Source organism: Pseudonaja textilis, chromosome 1 (genome assembly GCF_049901715.1).
Source record: "Pseudonaja textilis isolate UNSWEBS1 chromosome 1, rPseTex1.2, whole genome shotgun sequence".
NCBI classification, from domain to species: domain Eukaryota; kingdom Metazoa; phylum Chordata; class Lepidosauria; order Squamata; family Elapidae; genus Pseudonaja; species Pseudonaja textilis.
In genome coordinates, this window is record NC_141990.1 from 80,929,202 (window position 1) to 80,955,355 (window position 26,154).

General features: G+C 35.6%; 1 protein-coding gene across 2 annotated transcripts in view; it reads left to right on the plus strand.

Moving 5' to 3' along the window:
- The window catches only part of SYNE1 (spectrin repeat containing nuclear envelope protein 1), a 212,762-nt gene that overhangs the window by 100,625 nt on the left and 85,983 nt on the right, over positions 1–26,154 (plus strand). Inside the window, exons 73-87 of one of the 2 annotated variants that reach the window (XM_087939369.1) lie at positions 27–149; positions 904–1,096; positions 2,201–2,334; positions 6,147–6,344; positions 8,141–8,281; positions 11,192–11,359; positions 13,457–13,618; positions 15,288–15,482; positions 16,367–16,540; positions 18,156–18,347; positions 20,037–20,171; positions 21,277–21,380; positions 22,989–23,145; positions 25,335–25,466; positions 25,653–25,808. In XM_087939369.1, the coding sequence (XP_087795495.1) occupies positions 27–149; positions 904–1,096; positions 2,201–2,334; positions 6,147–6,344; positions 8,141–8,281; positions 11,192–11,359; positions 13,457–13,618; positions 15,288–15,482; positions 16,367–16,540; positions 18,156–18,347; positions 20,037–20,171; positions 21,277–21,380; positions 22,989–23,145; positions 25,335–25,466; positions 25,653–25,808 (2,364 nt within the window). Of the gene's footprint in view, positions 1–26; positions 150–903; positions 1,097–2,190; positions 2,335–6,146; positions 6,345–8,140; positions 8,282–11,191; positions 11,360–13,456; positions 13,619–15,287; positions 15,483–16,366; positions 16,541–18,155; positions 18,348–20,036; positions 20,172–21,276; positions 21,381–22,988; positions 23,146–25,334; positions 25,467–25,652; positions 25,809–26,154 lie in introns of both variants that reach the window. The other variant, XM_087939379.1, reaches the window with a different exon arrangement.

Genomic DNA, 26,154 nt, shown 5'->3' on the forward strand with positions numbered 1-26,154 from the left:
TTCTGCTACACATTTTATGTTTATAGGATATGAAGAAATTTGAAGCAGAGGTGAAAGCTCTTCGTACAGCTTTAGAGCAAGCTCAAGCCACTCTGACATCTCCAGAAATTGGTCGTTTGAGTCTGAAAGAACAACTTTCTCACCGACAGGTAGATTGATCATACCATTGAGATACTACTTGCAGAATCACAGTTGTGAACTATTAATTCCTGGGTTACTTTGAGACTAGAAACCCTCCTTCAATTTCTAGGATGAATGCCAATAATAAGAATCATCCTGATATTGAACGGTGGAGCTAACCCATCTGTTTGGCCACTTCCATTTGGGTGTTGGAAGAGCTAAGAGAAGCATTGGCTTTTGTGGTGTTTGTTATATTCAGAAATGACTTTCTAGGTTTATCTTAGTTCACAGTGGTTTTGTAGAGTAGTGTACATATGTGTTTCAGAATACAGGCAATCCTCATTTAGTCAGCACAATTGGGACCAAGTTGTTGCTTACTTCATTAAGTGAAATGGTATCTAAATGAAGCATTGTGATTTTACTTCAGGTTTTCTTTTGCTTTGCAGACCTGCTGCAATGTAGGTATTATTGTTTCATTACCATTCTGTTACTTTGTGAGGCAGTCACTACATGAGGACCTGTACTTCAATTTTTAGTCTCATGTTGAACTGAAACCACTAACCAAACAGATACATTTATTAAAGCCTAACTTCCAACTGCTTTGAATCTTTGAGATTACCATGTTTCTTAGGTCTATTATCCCATTCATTATTGTATTAAAATGTTCTACCATAAAACTCATTTTGAGCATTTGAGATCTAGAATTAATAATTAAATTAACTTTTAGCTCATTTTTGAAAAACACACATAGTAGCATTGCTTATGTATGCTCAATGTTTCTAGCATTTGCTTTTGGAAATGGAATCATTGAAGCCAAAGGTTCACGCAGTCCAAGCTTGTCAGAGTGCTTTACGGATCCCTGAAGAAGTTCTCGCTACTCTACCAATATGTCATGCAGCTCTTAGGCTGCAGGAGGAAGCCAGTCATCTACAGCACACAGCTATTCAACAGTGCAATATAATGCAGGCAAGTGTATGTTAAAATAAGGCTCAAACTAATAGCTGTGGTAGACTTTCCATTAGAAGAATTTACAGAAGAAAAGCTGTAGGTTTAGTGGTGAATGAAAGAGCTAAAATGTATGTGAAAAGTATGAATTGGTATCATACAAGTTGTTATGAGTGTATTTTGGAAGAAGGAATGTGTACGTTGTCACTAGTGGCATGTTAGACTCATGTGAATAATGATAATGGATGAACCAGACATAGACATGTTGTATCATTATGTGAAGGGTGAAAGGAGCTAAACTAAGGACCATAAGCAGAGGAAAAAAAATATCCAGTGATTTGAGTTGAAACTGAAGTGAGAAAATCTGGCAAGTGGCCTATTTTTGGTCACATTTATTCAATATAGTTTACACTGTAGGCAGTCTTTGACTTCATTTAGTGACCATTCAAAGCTTACATCAGCACTTTAAAAAGTGACTTGTGACTGTTTTCACATGACCATTGCAACATCCCTGTGGGCATGTGATCAAAATCAAACACTTGACAACTGACATATGTTTATGATGGTTGCAGTGTCCTGGGATCATGTGATCATGTGCAATCTTCTGACATGCAAAGTCAGTGAGGAAAGCCAGATTCACTTAACAACCGTGTTACTAACTTAACAAGTGATTCACTTAACAACTGTGGCAAGAAAGTTGTAAAATGGGGCAAAGTCATTTAACTGCCTTGCTTAGCAAGGGGTAATACATATCTACTTAGAAATAAATAGCAATAGCACTTAGACTTATATACCTCCTCACAATGCTTTACAGCCCTTTCTAAGCAATTTATAGTCAGCATGTTGCTCCCAACAATCTAGGTCCTCGTTTTACTGACCTCAGTAGGATGGAAGGCTGAGTCAACCTTGAGCCGGTGGCGCTTGAACTGCCAAACTGCAGACAGCTGGCAATCAGCAGAAGTAGCCTGTAGTACTGTATTCTAACCACCGTGCCACCACAGCTAATCCTATTATAAGATTGCAACTTTGGCCTCCTCATTTTAGGTGATGATTGTAATGGTGGCGCTAAGTTAATGAAGTGGTTATCTTATTTTACAGGCTCAATTATCTATTCTTTCTCTCTAGGAGGCAGTAGTACAATATGAGCAATATGAACAAGAGATGAAACATCTGCAGCAAATGATAGAAAAAGCCCATCACGAGATTCAAGAGAAGCCCATATCAACAAGTAACATCCAAGAATTGGAAGCTCAGATTTCATGCCATGAGGTATTACAACTGTGATTCAAGGCCGACTTTTGTTTTTTAAATGCTGAAAATTACTTTGCTTTGCTTTCCTATCTTATCATTTTGTCTTTTTTTCACAGTAGGAAGTTGAAAATTGCTAACAGCTCTTAATAGGGCTACTATGGCTCGATTCATCTGAGACCATTTTTGATGATCAACTGTTTTCTAGACTTGTTATTTTAGATCATGAGAGTTATATTCTCCTCACTTTTAGTTGTCTTTGGGGATATTAGATATGCTTTTAGAGAAACAATTTGATGACATAGAGCAATATGTGCCATAATGGATTTATTGGTCTCCATTTTTGGTGCACCATCTTCTATATTTTAATATTGTCAGTTGGGTCTCCCTATACCACTATTATTAATATAACAGTATTTTCTGATAAAGATATTGGAGGCTGCTATATTAAATGCAATGAAATACCATCAGAGTGGTTGCTAAAGCAAAGTAACATCCCTAAAATATGAACATTTGGTTTTGAGCTGTTTTAAGGTTTTTTTTTACTGCTCTTACAAGCTAACGTATTATTTTCTTCATGTATTAAAAATTAAAAGGGATTAAGCAATAAAAACTCTCAAAAGAGGAAGAAAACATACATTCAGACTGAGCTGAACTACATACCCCAGAGTTCATTATCATTTCAAATAAGTCCTAAGACTATGCACATTCTTTTTCATGTGAGAAACAGTGGATTCACAACTATTATTTGGAATAAAAGTTTGGTAGTCCTTCAAGTATCAAGTCCCAGTGAAATAATTATTAAATAATTAATTTGATGAAACAAAATGTCAAAAAAAAAAAAGAATATATACCATATACAATATTTTCATTCAGGATGGGTGGTGTTTTTTTGCTTAGTTTCTCTGTTTACTGCACTGAATTATTTTAGGTAAAATAAGAAGTGTAAAAACCTGCTGGGCAACAAAAATGATGAGTTCACTTTGTTCTAACTGGAAATATTTTAAAATGAAACAGGTTATGCCTACAGCTGTTTTTGAAGGCAAAAATATGAAGGCATTAACAAATGTATTTTCATCTTGAGAATTTGATACATTGCGAATATTTCTATGGAGGCTAAAGCGATCCCTCTCAAAATTGCTATGAATCAATCTCAATACACATACTCAATTTCTCCCCTGAGCTTTCTTTATTTGGATGCATTATATGTGAAAAACCTCTTTATATAGTCAGAAGCTAAGAAAAAAGAGTATTTGATGCATACAACTTACCTGTATAAATGTTGCTGTATCCATATTTGCTTTTACATTAAGCACCAGTTATATGTAAAGAATTTCTTTCACTTATTTACTTACAGATCTTCTTTGTACTCAAGACAATTTGAGCTCTGTATATGAAGGAGTATATTAGGATAATCCAGGAAAATAAGATGATATTTATATCTATACTTATACTTGCTTATACTATACTTAGGTTGTTCAGGCCATGGTTCTCAATAAGATATATCAAATACTATATCAAAAAAAATAAAATTTAACAGGATTAATATGCAGCAATCATCATACAAAATCCTTGTACTCATGAAAACATTAAACTTCCAACTTTATCCCAAAACATCAGCTCAAAACATGATAAATTTGTGGATAAATGTATTATGTTTCACTATTAATTTATAAAATATATTTTGGCAATTCAGTGGCAAAATCATCTGTGAGCAGCCCCTACCACATTTTCCTCTGTTGACTTTTCTGTATCAGGCAATTGCCACAAAATTTGCATCATCTTTAACCATGACCTTTTTTTACTTTTCCAAAAAAGAAGTTGAAACTATTTGGGCTAAACAGTTTAAAGGGTATTCAGTCTATTAGGGCATACCTGCCATTTGCTGGATTGTTCTCTGTACTCCATATGCCAGATTATATTACAGGTAGGCCTGGATTTACAACAGTTAATTTAGTGACCGTTCAAAGTTACAACGGCACTGGGAAATAAAAGACTTATGACCATTTTCACACTTACGACTGTTGAAGCATCCTCATGGTTATATGATCAAAATTCAGATGCTTCGCAACTGACTCATATTTATGACAGCTACAGTGTCCGAGGGTCATGTGATCACCTTTTGTGACTTTGTGACATGCAAAGTCAATGGGGAACCTTGATTCACTCAACAAGCATGTTACTAGCTAAACAACTGCAGTAATTCACTTAACAACTGTGGCAAGTGAAGTCATAAAATGGAGCAAAACTCACTTAATACATATCTTACTTAGCAACAGAAATTTTGGGCTCAGCTGTGGTTGTAAATCGAGGACCACCTGTATACAAGTTTGGGGAACTATCACCCAAATTGATCTGAAAGGCTCAGAGACAAAGATTTATAGAATGATAAAAGAATTTTACCACAGATAGTAAAAAATCTTTCAATATGAAGGAAAACAATGATTGGAATCTGTAGGACTCAAGCAGAAAGATGGAGAGAGAGAAAGAAGGAGAGAGGAAAGCCAAGGTTCAAATCTTGCATTTCTTTCTCCTACTTATGTATCATAATGGGTTGAGATCCATTCATTTGGAGGCAGAAATAGTGCTTCATGCCTATCCAGTAGTCTCATCTCAGGTGTTTTGCTTCTAACCTTGCCTCACAAAAGCTTTTCACACTAAACTTGTTACAGTTGACTGAAATGCAGTTGTCCATGGCATTTTATTCTTCTCTATCTAGTTCATCTTTTGGGCAATTATAGGAACTATAAATGCAACATAAAGGAGCTTATTATATAACAGTTGGGAGCATAGCTGACAAAAGCACGTGTAAAGAAATTAAAATATCCATGTCTAGTTAATTTTGTTTCTGGGTATGTGTGTATACAACTTTTCTAATCTTTGAAAAGAGTCAGCAGCTATTTTTGCTTTCACTTTCTGTACAGCATTCTGAAGCTAATACTGTATTCTAACTCATTATATATACTTATTAGAAGCCTAACCCAAAGCACTTGAGTTAAAGGGTTAAACAGCCACTAGTAGCTTTGTTTTGCAATCCTTATTTGCTGTGCCAGCCAGGTTGAGTCAACATTAAGCTGATCTAATCCTAAATGTGTATTTGCTGCAGAAAGAGAGGCTTTGATATATGGATTTTAGTTTTAAATAAGTTTGTTTGGTTTTTTAAAAAAAATTCTAAATAAAACCATGAGGTAATCCCAGTTACTTCTGTACTTAAGCAATTACACACACAAAAAAAGGCTTTTTTTTAAACCACATTTATTTTTGCTATATTTGTACAGCCAGCATATTAGAACAGCAAGAGGAAAGTGACCGTGTTTGTTAGCCTCGTGTTTTATTGCCTGCTCTATTGACTATTGTATAAAGAGAAACAGCCGTTTTTTTAAAAAAAATACTTCCAGTTATTGCATGACCTCATTTTCCTGGCATGTAGTATCTGGAGACGTTCAGCTGGTTTTGGTGCCTTTCAGGAAGGCTACGGCATAAATTATTCCTCCTGTCCCTCCCCTGTTTTGAGCAGAATCCTGTGTGGAAAATGCTTTGTCTTTGTCATCGTCTTAATCTCTTTGTCTGTGATAAGTGAGCAGCTCATTTGCATAGCTGTCTCTGTTCAAGGGTTAAGTGTGCTTGTGATGCAGCCTGACTTGTAATTTTTTTCCACAATCAACATCCTGTGGGTTCAGCTACTGCTGTGGCTAATATGGAACGTCTGAAACACAGAGCTGTGATTTCATTGGCTGATCTTAAAGAAGCAAGCCGGGCTTTTTTCTAACGGAAGCAGAATAGCTGCTAGCTTGTACTCCTTATGGCCTTTACTGATCCTGTGGTTTTCTCAGGAGCTGGCGGAGAAGATCAAAGGTTACCAAGAGCAAATTGCATCTCTCAATTCAAAGTGCAAGATGCTGACAATGAAAGCCAAGCATGCTACGATGCTGCTGACAGTGACAGAGGTGGAGGGCCTTTCAGAGAGAATGGAGGAGTTGGATTCAGAAGACATGCTCCCTGCACATAGTGCTCACCCGTCTGTAGTGATGGTAAGCGATGACCATGTAGTTCATATTTATCTGTCAGGATTGTTATTTTCAGTATCACTTCTCACGCTATTGTGAACAGTATTGCAATCATTTCAGTTGTTTTACTTGCTTTTAAGGAGATGCCTGAATATTGCAGAGTAATAGATAATAAAACTCAGTTTATGCAAAACAGTAAGGTGAACAAAAAAGTGAAGAGAAATCCGTCGATTAACTTTGTCAGCTATCTGATGGGAGGGGTGTAAGTCAGCCTTTTAAAATATGCATACTATATATGAGCACTAAAAACAGTAAATTGTTCACTCTAAATACAAGGTTACATCTAATAACTAATTTTAAAATATCATAGCATAAGCAGAACTGAAGAAGAATTTAAACTAAAATGTTATGTTATGTATAAATTATTTAAACATCTGCAGCAGTGGTAAATTGTTACAGAAGTTTATACCAAAATATTTTAATTAAAACTTTTTAATTAAAATGTTCCAGTGTTAACTATTAACAGTAAACAGAAGAGCATATTTAAAATCAAAACGTTTTATTATGATCATAGATCAGAAAATTTAAACTTAAAATATAAATTACAGAACAAAATTAAACGTGTTTTCTGGGATCTTCATTACTACCGGGCAATAAGTGGCAATTCTTCTAGCTATGTCTTGGTTGATGTCTAATGATATGGTGATAGTTTAATATTCAATTCATCTGTTTTTGCCTGGGAATCACTGGAGAAGGTGCTTTTGAGAATTTGGGAATCTCAATAAAAGATTTTGGGAATCTCAATAAGAACTCCAATAAAGGAGGACTTAACTGTTTCGATTTCTCCATTTTTGTTTGGTTCCTAGGCTCCATCATATAAGATGCCTTAAATGGGTGCTGGAGAAGTTTGATGGAATATAGGTAGCGAGGGAAAAATAAAATGATGTTAGATGACTGAAACTCCTCTTGAATGAGTTGAATGGAGCTAAATGATTGTTTTCAGTCTTTTTATATTTTTATATTTATTTTAAATTTTGTATATTTATTTTTACCTGTTGATCAGCTTCTTTTTTATAGTTTTCCCAAGTAGTAGTGATAGGGGTCTGTGCTTAAAATTTTTGTGCAGAAAGAAAGGCAACGGTGGATGAAATAATGACATAAATTGGTTAGAGCTACTTCAGTGGTATCCATATAAAAGGATGCATGCAAAAATATATGACTGATTTTCATTATGTTGCTGAATTTCCAAGGATACAAAAAGGAGCTTAAGGATCCCATATAATCCCAATATTGCAGGTTCAAGTGGAGGAAAGCTGCATTGTTTTTGGCTATATGTTCTAGTTTTTCTCTGTAATTTTTCCCACGTAGTTTCCTTCTTGGTAGAATTAATACCTGTGTTTTATCATTATTGTGGCTGTATTAATTTTCAAATAGAACTGTTACATAAATTCCTCAGAAATTCATCCTTCATCAGCTTTACTAACATACTTTTAGTGAATACATAATGATCATCAGGAGAAAGGAAAAAAAAGAAAAAGAAAAATTTGATTGTATGAAAGAGATTTTGACAGGCACAGCTAATGATACAGAGGTGGAGAATGTTTTGCCTGCCAAAACCTACCTAGGTTCAAAGATCAAGAAGCATGAAGAGTAGAAGTAATCTCCTTCTTTATAGTTGGTCTGTATGCAGGTTTGAGAAGGGACCATAGTCTCTTATAAACTATGTTCTGATGAAACTACATTTTTGAAGAGATGAAATGGAAAGTCTTTCTGGTATCTGAATGATCTTCCTGTCCTTTGGGATGCATTTCCCATGGCAGATGACTGCTGGTCGCTGTCACACACTTCTGTCACCAGTTACTGAGGAATCTGGGGAAGAGGGAAGCAACAGTGAGATCTCTTCTCCTCCTGCCTGTCGCTCTCCTTCACCTGTGGCTAATGCTGATGCTTCTGTTAATCAGGTATCTCCCTCAGCATCCATTCGTCTGTGCTGTCTGCAAACATCTGTGGTCCTCGTACAGTGTACAATGTCTCATTTTTTCAGTAACGCTGAGTGTAGATCATTTACAAATATAGAACCTTTATTTTATCATAAAGAAATCACCATTCATTCTCACTTTCAAAATTAGTTTAGCATATCAACATTATAAAAGACTCTGTGAAAACACAACTTTATGCTAACATGTTAGAATTATTTCATTATCTCTTTGTCTTGATTCTGTCATTAGGTTTTGTTGCAGAAAGAGATACGATGTTTCTCATTGTTTTGTTTATGCGGGAATATTTTTTTTCATATGATTTCAGCTGTTTTCTTTGCATCATTTTTATTTCAATAGAAAAGTTCATTTGGTATATATCTGCATATGTCTGTACATATAGTGGCAGGCCTTCTATCCATCAAAAGTATTTTGGAATCATTTCGTATCATTCTTTTTACAATGAAAAGAAGTATAAAATGGAGTAAAATAGTGAAAGTTGTAGATTCTGATGTCTCCTTGCATGTATTGTATACTTGAGATCTTCCTACAGATTTTCAGTAATATTCAACTTGTGGAACTGTGAAGGATAATCCAAAACTTTACCTTTCCTTTAGCTATTTCACAAGTTTGTTTTAGAACTTTACTTTGCTGAAATATGCAGCCTTTTTCTCAGCCTTCATTTTTTAAATTAGGTTATTTGCTTGAAGGCTAGGAAAATCTAGATGTCTAAAACTAAGCTTTCATTGCAAAGGACATGCTGAAAAATTCAGTGATATACTGTCCATTGGTCTGTGGCGCAGAGTGTCTCATATAACAGTGACCTTCATGAGAACTGTCAGAAGCAAATGTCATAATAAAAGGCATCATTTCAAATATGCAAAATAAAACCTTGATAAACCTGAAATGTTTTGGAATAAAGTGTTTTTGAATGATGAAACAAAAACTGAACTCTAGAATCATAACCTTCAAGTTATCATACTTAACATAACTTTATCATAATTTGAATGTAGCCAGTAGCACAGAAAAAAATATGTGTGTGGAAGGAAGAATGGATGCCTTCATAATCTTAGAAGTAAATATCCTAGAGTCAGTGAAAAAACTGGATCTGATTGGCTGTTGTATCAAGACAATTCAGCTTAGTTTAGTTTTTTAGTTTAGTTACTTTATTGTCATTGCACCTCGTACAACGAAACTAAATGCCATCTTCAATATACATTATAACTATAAAAATAAAACACAAACGCACATCCTTCACATTCTATACAATTGAATTTAAAACCCCTGATATTGCATTAATACAATACTGCACTATACAGTAGAATTCAATATAGTTACTGCTCTGCGAAAGAAGCTGTTTTTCATCCCATTTGTCCTTGTTTTTATTATTCTGTACCGTGTGCCAGATAGTAATAATTCAAAAAAAAGGGTGTCCAAGATGAGATGGATTTTTAAGAATGTTTTGAACTTTCTTAAGGCAGCAGGAGTTATAAAGCTCTTCCAAAGAGGGGAGAGGGCAACCCATATCCTCTGGGCAATGATGTTAACCCTCTGGAATGCTGTCCTATCTGCCACTGTGCAATTGGCAAACCATACACAGGTGCAATAAGTTAAAATACTCTCTATGGTGCAGAGGTAGAAGGTCACCAGCAGTTTTTCATTCAGTTATTGTTTCCTGAGAAGTGTCAGGTAGTATAATCTCTGCTGGGCCCTTTTGACCAGTGCTGCAATGTGAGCACCCCAGGTTAGGTCCTCTTTTATGGCAACACCCAGAAACTTAAAACTGACCATTTGCTCCACTCAGTCACAATTGATAAGCAAGGGCTGGATGTCTGATCTGTTCCTTCTATAGTCCACTATAAGCTCCTTGGTCTTATTAGTGTTAAGGACCAAATTATTGTCTCCACACTATGAAAGCAACCGTTCCACCTCATCTCGATAGGCAGACTTATCCCCCCCAGAGATGAGTCCCACCACTGTTGTGTCATCTGCAAATTTAATAATAGTATTACTGGCATGAATGGGAATGCAGTCATGTACATAAAGAGTATAGAGTAAGGGACTCAACCCTGTGGCGTACCAGTGTTAAAAAGAGATATGATTACCTAATCTGACCCTTGGAAAGTGGCCAGACAGGAAATCCAGACTGAAAAGAAAGCCCAAGATCTATAAGTTTAGACACTAGTCTATATGGAAGAATTGTGTTAAATGCAGAGCTAAAATCTACAAAAAGCATCCTCGCATAGCCCTCCCCCACCTCCCATTGTTCCAAATGAGTCAGAGCAGTGTTTCAAAGCTTACATCTAAAACTTACATCTAAATTCAAAGCTTACATCTAAAACAACCATGAAATACTTAAAGGGAAAAAAGTTAAAATAGTTGTCAATGATATATCAGAAACTTATTTAGGAAATAAATCTTATTTGCAGTGCAACTAATGAAAAACTAATGAAAAAAGTGGGTATCATAAATATACATGTAACATCTGAAACCAAATATTTATGTTATCTTTTTCATTGGCTTTATGTATATTAAAATAGCATGTGAGTGTTTAAAGTAAATTCTTGTCTCGCTAATGAGGTTTCCTGGAACACTGGGATGCAGTGCTATATATTTATCACTCATGTTAAATTGGCAAATTTATAATTCTTCAGTTCTGTGCTTGCTTAAATTGGTCATAGCCCTCTCCAAAGTTGTTCCAAAGTATAGTGGTGGTGTTTTTTTTGCATAAAAAGCACATGCTAAAATGATGGGAAGAAAATAAAATGTTGTTATAAACCATCATAAATGGGAATTATAAAACATTACTACTAAATTAGAATTTATTTAAAATTTCAGAAAGAAGCTGAACTTTCAGCACTTTTGAAAATACAATATTTTACCTTATGCTCATAGGACATTGCTTATTATCAAGCCTTATCTGCTGAACAGTTGCAGACAGAAGCATCCCAAATTCAGCCTAGCGCTCCGATTGTTCAGGAATCTTATGAACCAGGATTAGAAGCCATTTCCAGTACTAAACTGGATGATTTGCAACGTTCTTGGGAGACCCTGAAAAATGTGGTAAGTCTTTTGGAGGAGGAATGGAGCAAATATTATCATTAATATGGATGGGGATTCGCTCTTATGTCAGAGTAAATACTTACAAAGACACACTGTCTAGATTGAAAATTAGCTTCCATTGGAACTGTGAGGAAACTTGCATATAAAAAGTTTCAAGGCCTTGAATAACCTCTTCAACTTTAAATTCCAGAAGTCACAAAACACTTTTAAACAGTCAAAGTGGGCCTGATCTGTTCAATTCCACAGAAATAGGACCCTATTTCTTATGTATCCTAAATAGCACTACCCATAAACCAAGTATAAACATGCCTCCATAAAATATGAAAAGGGATAAAGGAGGGCAAGGCTGCCAAAATGGGAGAGAGCTGACCATGTTTTTGGACATGGAATACTGACTTTTGAAAAACAAAAATTATAAGGTAATAAACAGTTTGGTATAGCTGATTGGCTGGAATATTCAGGAGGAGCAATTCACAATGTAAATGCTGTTTCAGGTCATATTTGGAGCTTTAGCAATAGCAATGGTATTTAAATCTATATACTGCTTCACAGTGCTTTACAACCCTTTCTAAGCGGTTTACAGAGTCAACATATTGCCGCCACCAATTGGGTCCTCATTTTACCAATCTCAGAAGGATGGAAGGCTGGGTCAGTCTTGAGCTGGTGAGAATTGAACTGTGGGCAGTTGGTAGAATTAGGCTGCAGCACATCATTCCACCACGGCTCTCTTTAGCTTCAGTTCCAGATGTGGCTCCTGGATTATTAATGAATATTATGATTATACTATACAAACAGAAGACCAATTGCTCTGATTCCCAGTCTTTTCTTTTTCTCAAACTTAAATCTTACTGTGAACCCTAAAGTCCATCAAGTTTAATAAGTGAGAATATTAGGCGGTCTGTTTGCTTTTTCCATATTGGCTATCCATACATAAAGATCTTCATTAGGGGGTCTTTCTTTGAAATAACAAAGTTATAGCAAAACATTAAGTTATAACAAACTGGTTTTTTAAAGAGATTCACCAGGTATCCTTTGCTATATTTTTATGAAGTGTTTTATATTGTGTTCATTTCATGTTGTTATATTTAAGGTTTTTTTTCTTTTTCATCAACTGCTTTGGAAATATATATCAGATGTGGTTAAACAGTATTTGAAATTAGTAAATAATTCAGGTACTTGTCGGATTCGAAAAAAGTGACTTCATGCCAACATGTGGATGTCTAGAAATAAAAGCAGCTGCATGCCTACTTTAAATTACCAATATCATGAATCTATATAGCATGAGGAGGAGTAATGGCAAAATAAATTATATGAAATACGAAAACATTAGGTTTTGTATCATTAAATTTATCCACTATATTCTAGTTGATAGATTACTAGGAAACTACAACTATGTAAGAAAAATGCAAAGCAATTTCTGTTAAGTTCAGCAAAAACTCCTGTTTATATAGGCCAGGGATGTCAAACTCAAGGCCCATGGGCTGGATCTGGCCCACAGGGTGCTTAGATCTAACCCATGGGCCCACCCTGGAAACAGCAAAGGACCGGCCTGTGGTGCCTCTGCCAGTGAAAATAGAATAGAATACTTTTATTGGCTAAGTGTGATCAGGAGGGCAAGCTCTATTTTCGCTGGCAGAGGGTTGCAAGAAACCATCGCAGCTGAAAACAGAGCCTCAATGAGTGACGTGGAACTTGCCACACCCTCCCAGGCCCCCGAGGTCAAACACAACCCTGATGCGGCCCTCGATGAAATCGAGTTTGACACTCCTGATATAGGTTAAATGCAATTTAATTATAGTTTTAGATTGAGAGCTGTTTTGCAACAATTTGGCAATATAAATTTCATGTAATAATGTTAATGAAAAAAAAACTCTGCAGTAGTATGTCATTTCAAATCCTAAGGTAAAATCACTAAGCAGTGAATTGTATGTGCATTAAAAAAAACCTATACACATTTAATATATCTGTATGCTTCCTTTTCCTTTTAATGACATTTGTTAAAATGTACTTTCATTAAAATATTGTTAGTTCACCGCATTTTCTCATTATTTAATACAAAAATGTTAATCTCTAATTACAAATAATTTTTCCTTTTAGATTAGTGAAAAACAGCGGACACTTTATGAAGCCCTTGAACGTCAACAGAAATATCAAGATTCTCTTCAGTCTATATCAACAAAAATGGAAGCCGTTGAGGTGAAATTGAATGACACTCTAGACAATAATAACAGTCCAGAAAGCCAGATGGCTGGCCACCAGGTAAAATAAATAAATAAATAAATAAGCACATTACAAAGTTGTTTCTGGTTCAATTTCAGGTCCCTTGTCTTCAGATCCAACTGTATGGCAAGGTTATCTCACACATTCTTCAGTTTCTTTTAGAAAGTGATGAAAGGTTTTTTTTTAGAAAAACAAGTATTTTAAAAGGAAAAGGATATTACTTTAAAGGTATTACGTATTTGCCAAGTGCTCATTCATTATGTTTGTTTTTACTGTAGTAAAGTGTAAGTAGAGAAATGAATTGAACTTTTGATCTCATTCCAGATAGGCTGGGGAGGCCCATATAATCTTCAAACAAGTCTGTTTGAATGAATCATCAAGTAAAGCAATTAACCTCTCTGTGCACTCCCCCATCCTTCTATTTCATCACCATCCATCTTTATCCTTTCTAGTCCCTCAAAGGAGCCTGGAAAGAGGGAGTGTCTTTTCCCTTTGTTATGAAAGGAAGGGCTGTTGTTTTTTCCACCATTCCATTGGCTTACTAGAGAGGGCTCTGACTGGGTGCTACAGAGAATGGACCTTAAAGTAGAGGATACAGGAGCAATTGAGGAGAAATTTGGACTGGTCATTTATTTATGTGGAGGTGCCACAAGTCTGAATCTTAACTCATTGATTTTAAATAAATTAACATATTGTGACATAAGTATCAATTCCTAATAGAGTGTTTTGGCCTGCTTTTATGACTCTGTAGTTCTGATGCGCCTAGATGCTTAAGTAAGGTGACCAACCGTCCTCCTTTAGGGCGAACAGTCCTCCTTTTGTAAGTTCTGTCCTCTATCGAAAAGTGTCCTCCTGTATGTCCTCCTTTTTGATATTTGAAGACTAATCTGTAAATCTCCGTATTTGATCGATGCCTTTCTGATCTGTTGTGTGTGATGTGACATATTTGTATTTGACATGATGATTCATCAAGGCTCGGTACAGTGTGGCAAGATGCGATTATGAGACGCATGCGCTCCACACAGGAGAATTGTTTTGAGAGAGAGTGCCGCACGCAAGTGGCTTTGTTTTGTTTCATCAATTTATTTGTGTCCTCCTTTTCATTGTAAAAAAGTTGGTCACCTTATGCTTAAGTGAATATTTAAAGAAAGCAATTAAATCTTGTATTCGTCTGTGGTACTATACACAGGATCCAATGGCATGTGCTACTCAGTTTATAATACAGGTAGTCTTCGATTTATGACCACTATGAAGTCCAAACTTTATGTTGCGAAGTGAGACATTTGTTAATTGTGCCCCATTTTTTGACCTTTTTTGCCACAGTTGTTAAGTGAATCACTGCAGTTGTTAAATTAGTAACATGGTTGGTAAGAGCATCTGGTTTCCCCATTGATTTTGCTTGTCAGAAGGTCACAAAAGGGGATCATCTGATTCTGGGATACGACAACCAGCATAAATATGAACCAGTTGCTGAGCATCTAAATTTTGATCATATTGGTATACTGTAATGGTTGTAGGTGTGAAAACTGGTCATAAGTCACTTTTTCCGTGTCGTAACTTTGAACGGTCACCAAATGAACTGTTGTAAGTTGAGGACTACCTGCTCTCATCGGAACTCAGCTGTTCAAACGTATTAATAGATTTAAGACATGCCCCCCCACCAAATAATGTGACTGAGTTGGTCCTGTTTAACTTCTGTCTTTAATAGGCTTTGATGGATGAAATTCTGATGCTCCAAGAGGAAATAAGTGAGCTACAAACCTCATTGGCGGAGGAATTGGTGTCTGAACCTTTAGAGGCAGATGGTGCTGAGCAGTTGGCTCTGCAATCCACGCTGACCGTGTTAGCAGAGAGAATGGCCACTATTAAGATGAAAGCGTCAGGGAAACAGCAGCTTCTTGAGGTACCAGGATGCTGAAATAATGTTTTAATTAACACAGTTCAGTAATATAAATTACATTTTTCAAAGGGGACTGCAGACATGTTGATGGATTAAGCTGACACTTTCCAACTATATAATCCAACAACACCATGGCTGGATGGTTTTCATTGTACTAAGTCCTGACTCCTTCATGCTTCAGTTGCACAGTTTGCTGCACATGAGAAACTCCCTTTCTGCAATATCGCTGCAGAAGCAACAGTGGTTCTCTTTGTTTTTCCCGCAGGGCAGGGTCAACATCTCACACAGTGCAGCAATTAGTAAATCCTGCATAGACTTAACTTAAGGTTATGTGTTAAGAATAAATCTCATGGCCAGCAAAAGAATTATTATTATTCTCTCCTGGGAATTGTGGACTGGGATAAATTGATCTCACAAACTGTTATCTTCTCCCTGTCCATCATGCTAACTCCTCTTTGGTGACCTTTTATTGCCCAGGAATGTGCACATCTTCAGAAATCTGAAACTACTTTAATCCAATCCATGCTAGCCATTTTCTCCCTTTCCTTCTTTCAGGCTAACATTTCCCTTCTGCCAGCTGTTTAGCCCATTTCAACTTCCTTCGCATTCTCCTCAAAGAACTCAATATGTGAAAAAAGAAATTATTTTTTCTATCTTGACTATTTTTACACCTTTCACCTAGGACAGGAGTTGTCATGATGGCATCACTTGACGTATTGGGACTTTCCCCCCCTTCTTTAAACCGGGCGCGGGTGTGGCCAGTGTGTGACGCATCCCTCATGTGGGCTGGGAGTTTGACGCATATGGCCCACAGGCTGGGAGATCACCTAATAAGATGGCAGACATTTGAAAACAAATACATTAAAATAATAGTGTGTAATTCACAGGAGAAACTCAATGAGCAACTAGAAGAACAACGTCAAGAGCAAGCCCTGCAAAGGTATCGCTCTGAGGCAGATGAACTTGATCACTGGCTTCTGAACACACAAGCATCTCTAAATACTACATTGGTGACTGATGAGGAGCCTATGGATATGGATTCTCAGTTGGTTGATTGCCAGGTTAAAAAAATTGCTTTATATTTAAATATTATTTCTGCTGTAGCTAACAGAGATTTCCTATGCGCTATTAAATTAACATTACCCACAACAGAAATGCTGTTTTTATTGATTATGTGCCATCAAATTAGTGTCAACTCTAATCAACGTAGGGCCAGTTTTAATTGTGTCAAAATAAAATAAAATGACAGGGCATTATTTCTGGTAACAAGTTAGATGGGTGAGGATAAAAAATATCATACAATAAAGACTAGTTATAATGCATGTCGTTTTTAAATGTTTCAATAGTGAAAATGTTATGCTTTAAACCTTAAGAGTTATAAATAATTAATGAAGAGAAAAATATTTTTTAAAAATTGAAGAAGTTTAAACTGATTAGTTGAAATTGTAGTTTGTTGAAACAAGTCAAGATCAGCCCATGATTTATGGTCATGGTTTGTTTAATAATCCACAGATTCATAAAATAAACTGAACATAATAATAAGCTCCACATAGTTTTAAAAGGGAAGATAAAGACAATCTAAATGATTGTCTTTGGAGAAGAGATTAGCAGGAGGCATAAAATTCAAGACTTTGTTTAAGCAAAGGCAAGGATTATTATAAAATCTGATACACGTCAGTATATTCTTGTGATCTGATTTACATAAGAAATGAGAGATAATCTATGAAGATCCTAATAAAGTTGTCTTTATAAAAGCAGATAAGTATTTAGTTGGAGGATATTCTAGAAAAAGAATTGGCTTAACCTATTTCATTTTACCTGTTTCTTTTTTGTAATGGGAGAGAGTAATGTCAAATATGTCATGATATCTTTGCATGCAGTGAGAATGACTTGTTGTATAATGACACAACTACATAATTTGCACCATATTAATTTCATTGTAGTTTCTACCACACATCTGTTTCATTACATAATTGCCTTTGAGTACAGTTTTAGACAAACTGCTAGCCTGCCTCAAATTTATGTTAACATCAGAACTCTATAAAAATATAAGGTGATTCAAATAGCAAATAATTTAATCCAGAAATCATTAAGCTCATCAGTGTCAGAATATTTAAACTGCATATAAATAAATTATCTGCATTTCAAAATAAATATACCAGAGATTAAGTAGTACTAAATGAAAGAAGATTATGCAGAGGATCTTAGGCCATTTCTGCACCAATCAGAAATATCCACTGTGAGAAGAAGCTTATCAATTCAAGACAGCAATGAGGGAAGGAAGGGTGAGAAGTGCAGAAGTACACAAAGCAGAAAAATAAGACACAAGCTGTCCTAACTAAATGAGATCGGCCTGTTACAATAATCTAGGGATGTCATTGTCTGCCAGATTGCTGCACTAAAGAAATGGAACATAAATAAGCATATAAGCAACGGTGACATCCAACATACATTTGTCTTTCTATTTGAACAAAATTGATTTCTTTGAAGATTTTTTTTTACAAGTGAAAAATAAATGCAAAATATCTTAAGCGTGTTTCCAAGAACGCTGGGGAGAAAATACTCAGCAACAATATGAATTTTTGTTTGCTTTTCTTTGTTGAAGAAATGATGAGGTAGGTTTTTGATGGATGCTTCGGAATGTATGAATTTGCTTCGTTGTTTTTGCTGCTTCAGAATATGCTTGTAGAAATTGAGCAGAAGGTGGTGACTTTGTCTGAGCTGTCTGTACACAATGAAAACCTCCTCATGGAAGGAAAAGCTCAAACCAAGGATGAGGCTGAGCAACTGGCACTGAAACTCAGAACACTAAAGGGAAGTCTCCTGGAACTACAGAGAATCCTTCATGACAAGCAGATCAACATCCAGGTAAGGAGGTTTTAAATGTATTTTTTGGATTTATATGTAGCAATTGGGGAATAGTACAGTGTTTACTGTTAAGAATCTATACTCTGGGATAACATTTCCTCTCTCTGTGTCTCTTTTTTGTAATATTTAACATAATTAAATAAACTGCCTGAGCTGATTTACTAGCTCAGTTTTATTCCCCACTTTCTACTTTTGTCTCTGTGTGTTTGTGCATGCGTGTAGACACACCTTTGATTCAGTCTTAACTCTTGGCAACTGGCTTTGACCAGTCCGTAAGTTTTCTTGGCAAGATTCTCAGAAGTGGTTCGCCTTCACCTTCTTTCTAGGACTAAAAAAGAGTGGCTGGCCCAAAGTGATCCAGTTGGAACTGGGACTGAAATCTATAGTCTCCTGTTTCTAGTCTGGTGCCTTAACCAGTATAGTAAATGGTCTGTCCTCCTGTTCTGCTGAGTATTTTTTGTTTCTGGACAAATTTTCAAATACTGTAGCCTTGACATAAAAATCAGCATTAATCAAGTCATACATCAAATAGAGTTACTAATTTCTGGTTAATTGGTTAAAACCAGAGAGAAAGAAGCAAGTAGTGTTTTGTTCTAATGCAGCATTTTTTGTTTACATAGGGAGCTAGATGAGGAAAGACCTGTTTTCATTAGTAGGGGCATTTAACTGAATAAGGGTGTACATTTTAATTCTGGAGTATTTATTTGATATAACAATTCCATATGGATGTTGTCTGTGATCATTATGGATCCAATATATGCAAGGACTTGCCAATGCACATTAAGGCTTCTCATTTCTAAACATAGTTTTTGAATTAGGATATCATCTGCCAGATTGGTTGGTTTGCTTATGGGCAGCATATAATTTTAAGGAATACATTTTTCTATATAGAAAAGTTAGTATGCTGAATTTGCAGTTCATTCATACAAAATACCATCTCAAACCTTTTTGAAATATTTAGAATATCTACCTTGTCATTTTTTTTTCAACAAGATGGTTTGTTCCAAATATCTGTGATCTTTCGTTGGCGTGTGTGTCCTATTATTTATTTGATTCTTAGTTAAATGATAAAACATATGACATTTTTGCTGAGATACTTATTTTTGATCAGTAGTAGAGGAATGTAAATAAAACTTACTTTTGATCAGTATACCAAATCACATTGCCAAATAAAACAAAACATTAAAATTAGGAATGTCATTCTTTTTTCATTCCAATTCTGATATAAATTAGTGAATTAAAGTCCTATGTAATTTCTTATATTAAACTTGAATAATAACAAGGTGTGACATGTGGAAATAATTTAAGAAGCTGTTTTGAATAATTTGATACAAATCTGACTCTGAATAGCATAAAATAGGCTTCACTGTAAGCAAGGTATGGTAAACAAACTTCCTACATTCCCAGATGAATTCTTCATATTTATAAAGAGAGCTGTGTCTTGTAAAGATGATATTCTCTACATCAAGACAACTTTTTGTGTCATGTCTTCCTCTTTTATATCCATTTTTGCTTTGTCTTCTGTGTAAACTTTCTTTAGAAACCCAGATTCCCATTTTAGAAGCCTTAAATCTATATATAAATCATTATGCTAAGAAGCCAGAAATGTACACTTCAAATAGCAAACCTACTTCTATTTGTATTTCCTACTCATATTCCACACACATACCCTCTTTTTCTTTATTACAGCAGGGAGCTGTACAGGAAAAGGAAGAATGTAAATCAGATCTGGTCACATCTCAAGATCCCAGTGTCCAGGAGTGGCTGGCCCAGGCACAAACAACCCGTTCGCAACAACAACTAAGCATCATACAAAGACAGAAAGTGAGCATGTTCCACATAATAAATGCAAATTGTATATGTGTTTAGGAATTTTTATTGTGTTCATTTCAGCACGGATATATGTAGGTGATTGAGGAATGATCTTAAACTTGCTTCAGTCATTAATCAAAAAGGATGCTTTGTGTAATTGAAGTACATTTCATTAACAATATTCTCAATAGGGTATAGCTTTTCTAGCCCTCTTCCTATTTTCATATAGAGAAAATGGATATCTGCACTCAGTCTCCAGCCCAAACTGGAACCATTTTGTAATTTATAAATTGTCATAAAAGTAGGGGTCTGTGTATGCTGTTTTCAATTGTAAATATCTACAATAAATAAATGGATGGACCAAATAAACCATACAATACTGAAGTGCAGCCTACAGTATATAGAGACTGCATAATAATAGAAGTTTATTATTAGCTCCATTAATATGCAATAAGATCTTACTGTACAATAACAATTTTTTGCTATAATAGATTAACACAGCTCTCTTCCTACAATCCTTCCACAATGGTCATTGTTCTGATGCATCCTGTAACCGCTTCTATTTTCTAAAGCAGCATTCTAACATCTGCTCTAAGCATGTTGTTGTTATTTCTGTTGGAAGTAATAGAATAGTAATAGAATACAAACAGATATAGCCCAAGACATTTTTATAATACGTATATATGGGTAGGGATGAAATAACCTTTCTGGAAATTATGACAGCTTCTGCTTACCAAATCTTGTTACAAATATGCTTCTTTTTCTTTACCATGACAAATAGCATATAATTACATGCTTAATTATATGTCTACTGCCTGATAATGTAAAGTTTTTGAGAATGGATAGCACAGAAGGCACTATCATTTGTCTCATTGTGTTGGAAAGGCTGTAGGAGAGAGGACATTCCAAAATTAGGAGAATTTATCAAATAATTCTGTTAGTGACATTCTGAAAAAAACATACATTCAGTCGCTATAGAAAAAAAAACATACATACATTGATTTCAGCTCATTTTTTTTCTTTGTATGTTAATATTTCCAAACAATTATAAATCTAATATTCATTGATAGAAATATGTATTTAAGGCAGTTGTTTTTGTTTATTTTTTATTTTTTAGGAACTAGAGAAAGAACTAGCAGAGCAAAAGAGCCTTCTTCGTTCAGTGGCAAGTCGTGGAGAAGAAATTTTAACTCAATCATTTTCAGATATGCCTTATTCTAGGTGAATATTTATGCTTATATACTTAATCTTTCCTTGATCATGTCTATATATTCCCTTGTAGGGAGACTGTATGAAAAAAATAGTTTATATTTAAAATAACAGATTCAATTTAAGTTTGTCATCTGCAGCTTAGGTAAGTATTTGAGGTATTTTTCTCATAACTAACCTTTTTATGAGAATGAGCTCATATACATAAGATTGAATTAATCTTCTGATGGTAGGAAGTATCAGAAACCATCAGATTCTCCCATAGTGAAGATTTCTTCAGACAAGCCTTCTCTGAATTGATGCTCCCCGATATGAATATGCACTGGGGATTCCTTAAATTATAGTAACATATCTGATGGATAAAATTTCAGGAAAACTGTTTTGTACATAAATCACATACTGTGGGCTTCACTTATTATGAAGGACTCAAAATTAACATTTCTCAGCATAGTTTAGGATAAATTTATTACATCTAAAATATTAGCCTTAGCAACTCATTAATATTTACTGTATTTAATTTACAATTCCTCTTGAATTGTTAGATTAATTTAAAATGAATTTAGCTCATTTATATTATCAATATGAAAAATGATTTTAAACAGTGATATGACAATATTATTATAGTCATACAGTGAGCCAGATTTTTAGACTGGATTTGGCAGTTTTGTCTACCTATCGAGTTCTTCCCAAGAACTTGAGATAGACAGATGTTGTTTTTTATTATTTTTATGGTGATGATGGTGGTGATGGTAGTGGTTGCCCAGTCAACCAGATGTTTATACTGTATTTGGCATTTTTATCCAAGCCCTTCTTAAGGATTTGGGATAGGCAGTTATTGATGTTTGATAGTGTTAAAAGTCTTATTATGGTTCATCAATAGTTAGCCAGGTATTTAGCCTGGATTTGGCATTTTTATTTACTTATTGAGTCCTTCCTAAGAATTTGGGATAGGCAGATGTTATTATTTGATCCTGTTAAAGGTAACGTTGCCAGGTGAAAGCTGTTCCAAGTAAAGCTACCTTTTGCAATTGTCTAAGGGTGATTTTGTCAATGCCAATTATGTAACTTCAGTGGACTCCAAATCCAAATCTCATTTTAATGGCACAATTATTTATTTTATTTTATTTATTTTTATTTGTCAATTGCTTACAAGATAATAGGTATAAGTAAAAACATAGTTATGAATACATGGATACATATAAGAATATATATATATATATATATATGAATGAATGAAACAATAGGACAGGGACGGTAGGCACGTTGGTGTGCTTATGCACGCCCCCTACAGACCTCTTAGGAAAGGGGTGAGGTCAATAGTGGACAGTCTAAGATTAAAGTTTTGGGGGTTTGGGGAAAAAAAAAACCACAGAGTCAGGTAGAGTATTCCAGACATTGACCACTCTGTTGCTGAAGTTGTATTTCCTGCAATGAAGTTTGGTGCAATTAACCTTGAGTTTGTATCTATTGTTTGTTAAAATCTATTTATTGTTAAGGATCCACCCTAATCTACATGATCTGAGAAGTCATTAGAACTCTGGTATCTTATCATATGAAATGCTAACTGAAAAATCACAATAATTCCACTCTCATGATTTGTATTTATATTTTATATGATAGCAAGAAGCCAGATAAACTAACAGAGGAACTGAGTTTAGAAGGAGAAAAGCCCTCAAATGAAGATCAGATGAAAATGAAATGGGAAAGCCTTAATCAAGAATTTTGCATTAAGCACAGGCTTCTGCAGAATGTTCTGGAACAAGAACAAGAGCAGTCAGTAAGTAACCTTTCAGAATTATTTTTGTTGTTCTTCATATGAACAATGTTAAAGGTGTAGCTTAGCAATGTTTCTTATGTAGATGGAACAGGACATCTAAATAGGGACTAAAGATTATCCTCAATTTATGACCACAACTGAGCCCAAAATTTTTTATTGCTAAGTGAGACTTTTGTTAAGTGAATTTGCCCCATTTTAGAACCTTTTTTGCCGCAGTTGTTAAGTGAATCACAGTTGTTAGGTTGGTGACCTGGTTGTTAAGTTAATCTGGCTTCCCCATTGACTTCGCTTGTCAGAAGGGACACTGCAACCATCATAAATAGGAATTAGTCACCAAGTGTCTGAATGTTGATGCCATGACCATGGGGATGCTGCAATGGTCATAAGTATGAAAAACGGTTATAATTTACTTTTTTAGTGCCTGTGTAACTTTGAACAGTCACTAAATGAACTGTTGTAACTACCTGTACTGCAGCTCACTTTATATGGTGAAGACTCTCAGAAGTTGTTGCTGGTGCAGAATGCATCAGGCAGACTAGCAAGAGCGACCTACTGTTCTAGAACTATTCCTATCTTACAGTTTTTGCAATAGATGCATCATTTCAAGATGCGGGTTATTGCCCATAATCATATATGATGTTACATTTGGTTATTTTAGTGACTGCTTTACCAAGCATGATTATACCCATGTGGTCCAAACACTGAAAAAAAGACCTGCTGAAATTTCCACTCCCTTGTGTGACAATGAAGGGTTGTGAACCAGAAGGCTGGAGTCAAGCTTTTGACATTCAGTTTTCCTAGAGTTTTATTTAATAAGGTTTATTGTAAAGGTATGAAGACATCTCAGCAACTGGTGTTTTTTTTTTTAACCAATTTATCTCTCCACTTTTAAAGACAGAAACTTTTTTCATTTTTTATCTCTGTGAATGGCAAAGTACTGATAGGTGGAGCAGAGCACACGAATCTCTCTTTGGTTCTGAATGTAGCATTGCAGGAAGCCAACTCAGTAACAGCCTCCACATTATGTGAGAGGAACTTTCAAACATACCAAGACTGGGAGGCTCTTAATTATCTTCTAGGACAGAGGGCCCCAACCTTTGGAACACCAGGGACCAATATATGGAGAAAGGTTTTTCCAGGGACCGGAGGGGGCATGGTTTCACATGCGATCCGTGGACCGCCCAGTGCCGGTCCATGGATCGGAGGTTGGGAACCTCTGTCCAAGAATATTAGAAATGGCAAAATAATTCATGTTCCATAATAAGTGCTGAGCTTGTACAAGAGCTGCCAACTTGTACAAGCTGCATGAACCTGTTGTGGCCTACCAGCTGCCAGCAGAACTGGCAGCAGACTTGGACAGTGAGGAGTTGGGCAAGTCCTGGAGTCTGGAGAAGGCTCTGATGGATGCTCTGAGTCAGAAGCAGACATAGGACCTGGGCCGTCGGACATTTCCCAGCTGCCTTCGGAGTTGGAGATAAGCGGGGAAGAAGAACATCTGGAGCCTGTTCCACATGCACCTATGTGCAGAGCTGCCAGGAGAGGAGAACAGCTAAGGAACAGGGGCCAACTTGGAAAGAAAGGCACAGGTGGATGCTGAATGGCTCGTCCCTGGGGAATAAATAGAAGCAAAAGGGGAGTGGTGGTTGCAGGAGACAATTGATTCGCTTATTAGTATGAGGATTTACTTATCGTGGTTGGAGACTCCTTGCCAGGAATTAATTTATAGCTGGCAATTATCCAAGGACTGATAAGGTCTGTTCTTGTACTTAACCCTTGGAAGGATTATTGCTGGGACTTTTCTATGTGTGAATGTCATGAATTCATAGTAACTAAATAAAGAGGGGTGTTTGGGGACAAGGAGTCTGTTTCTTAGTTCTGCTAAGCCCAGGTCAGAACAGAGCAATGCAAAGATGATAGAGAGGGGGACTTCTCAATATGATAGGCAAAGTGAGTGAAGTTGACTGGGGCGCAAAGCAAATTGTAATGTTTGAACTGTTGATTAATAGTGTTATTCTTGTAGTTTGCTACCTAGTGTTTTTTAGTTGGATCAGTTTAACAATATAAGTATTGTTAAATAAATAAACATCTGAAACAGTCCTAACAGGTTAAGGAAAGGGGGGGAGGGAGTTTCATTTATCTTTCTCATATGTTATAATATTTTAATTATTGTTTTTTCCTCTCCTTAACAGGTTTACAGTAGATCAAACCGGCTTATGTCTGGTGTGCCATTGCACAAAGAAGAAGGGAATGCTCAAGATAAAGCATCAGTTAAATCTTTACTGGTTGGTTTAAATGAGGCTTTCAAAAGTGTCCCTTCCCAGGTAGAATATTTTAATTTTAATCGCTTAAAAATCTTAGCTGTTTTGTAGAATAAGTTAGACAATATTTTAATTTATTTTCAAAAAAATATTTGCAAAAATAAAATCTTGCCCCTCTATCTCTCTCCAGCTATATAACTAGAGTAACAAGTCTTGCCTTTTTTCCCCTTTTTATTGATTTTTTTTCAGACTAGGGGCGCTGAAAAGGAGAATCTGCAATTTGAGCAAAAACTATACAGGGGTGTTTCAGCCACCTCATCTTGGCTAGATGGGGTTGAAGAACATTTGTTGGTTTCCACGGCTCTATTACCTGAAGTGACAGAAACGTGTCTTGATAATCAAGAAGTAAGACAATTATTAACCTATGAGTTAAAGTTGACCTCTTTTCAGTTATTGGAAGAGAATGCTATGCAAGATACATTTCTTAGCATTACTTATGGAAAAAGAGATGCAGAAAAGGCTTTTGTGCCTTTACTAAACCTTATGCCAGAAAAGGATATTTCATTTACATTAAAGTAAGTCCCTGAAGTGTACTATAATATTTATGGAATTAACTTCTGGATGGCTGTGGCAGGCCTCTGCCAATGAAAATTTGTTAGGAAAAGATTAGTGCTACCCTTTACATTCCTAGAAAGTAAATCAGAATAGATCAAGTACTTTCTAGAGATATGCACAAAATCGGCTTCTTGGA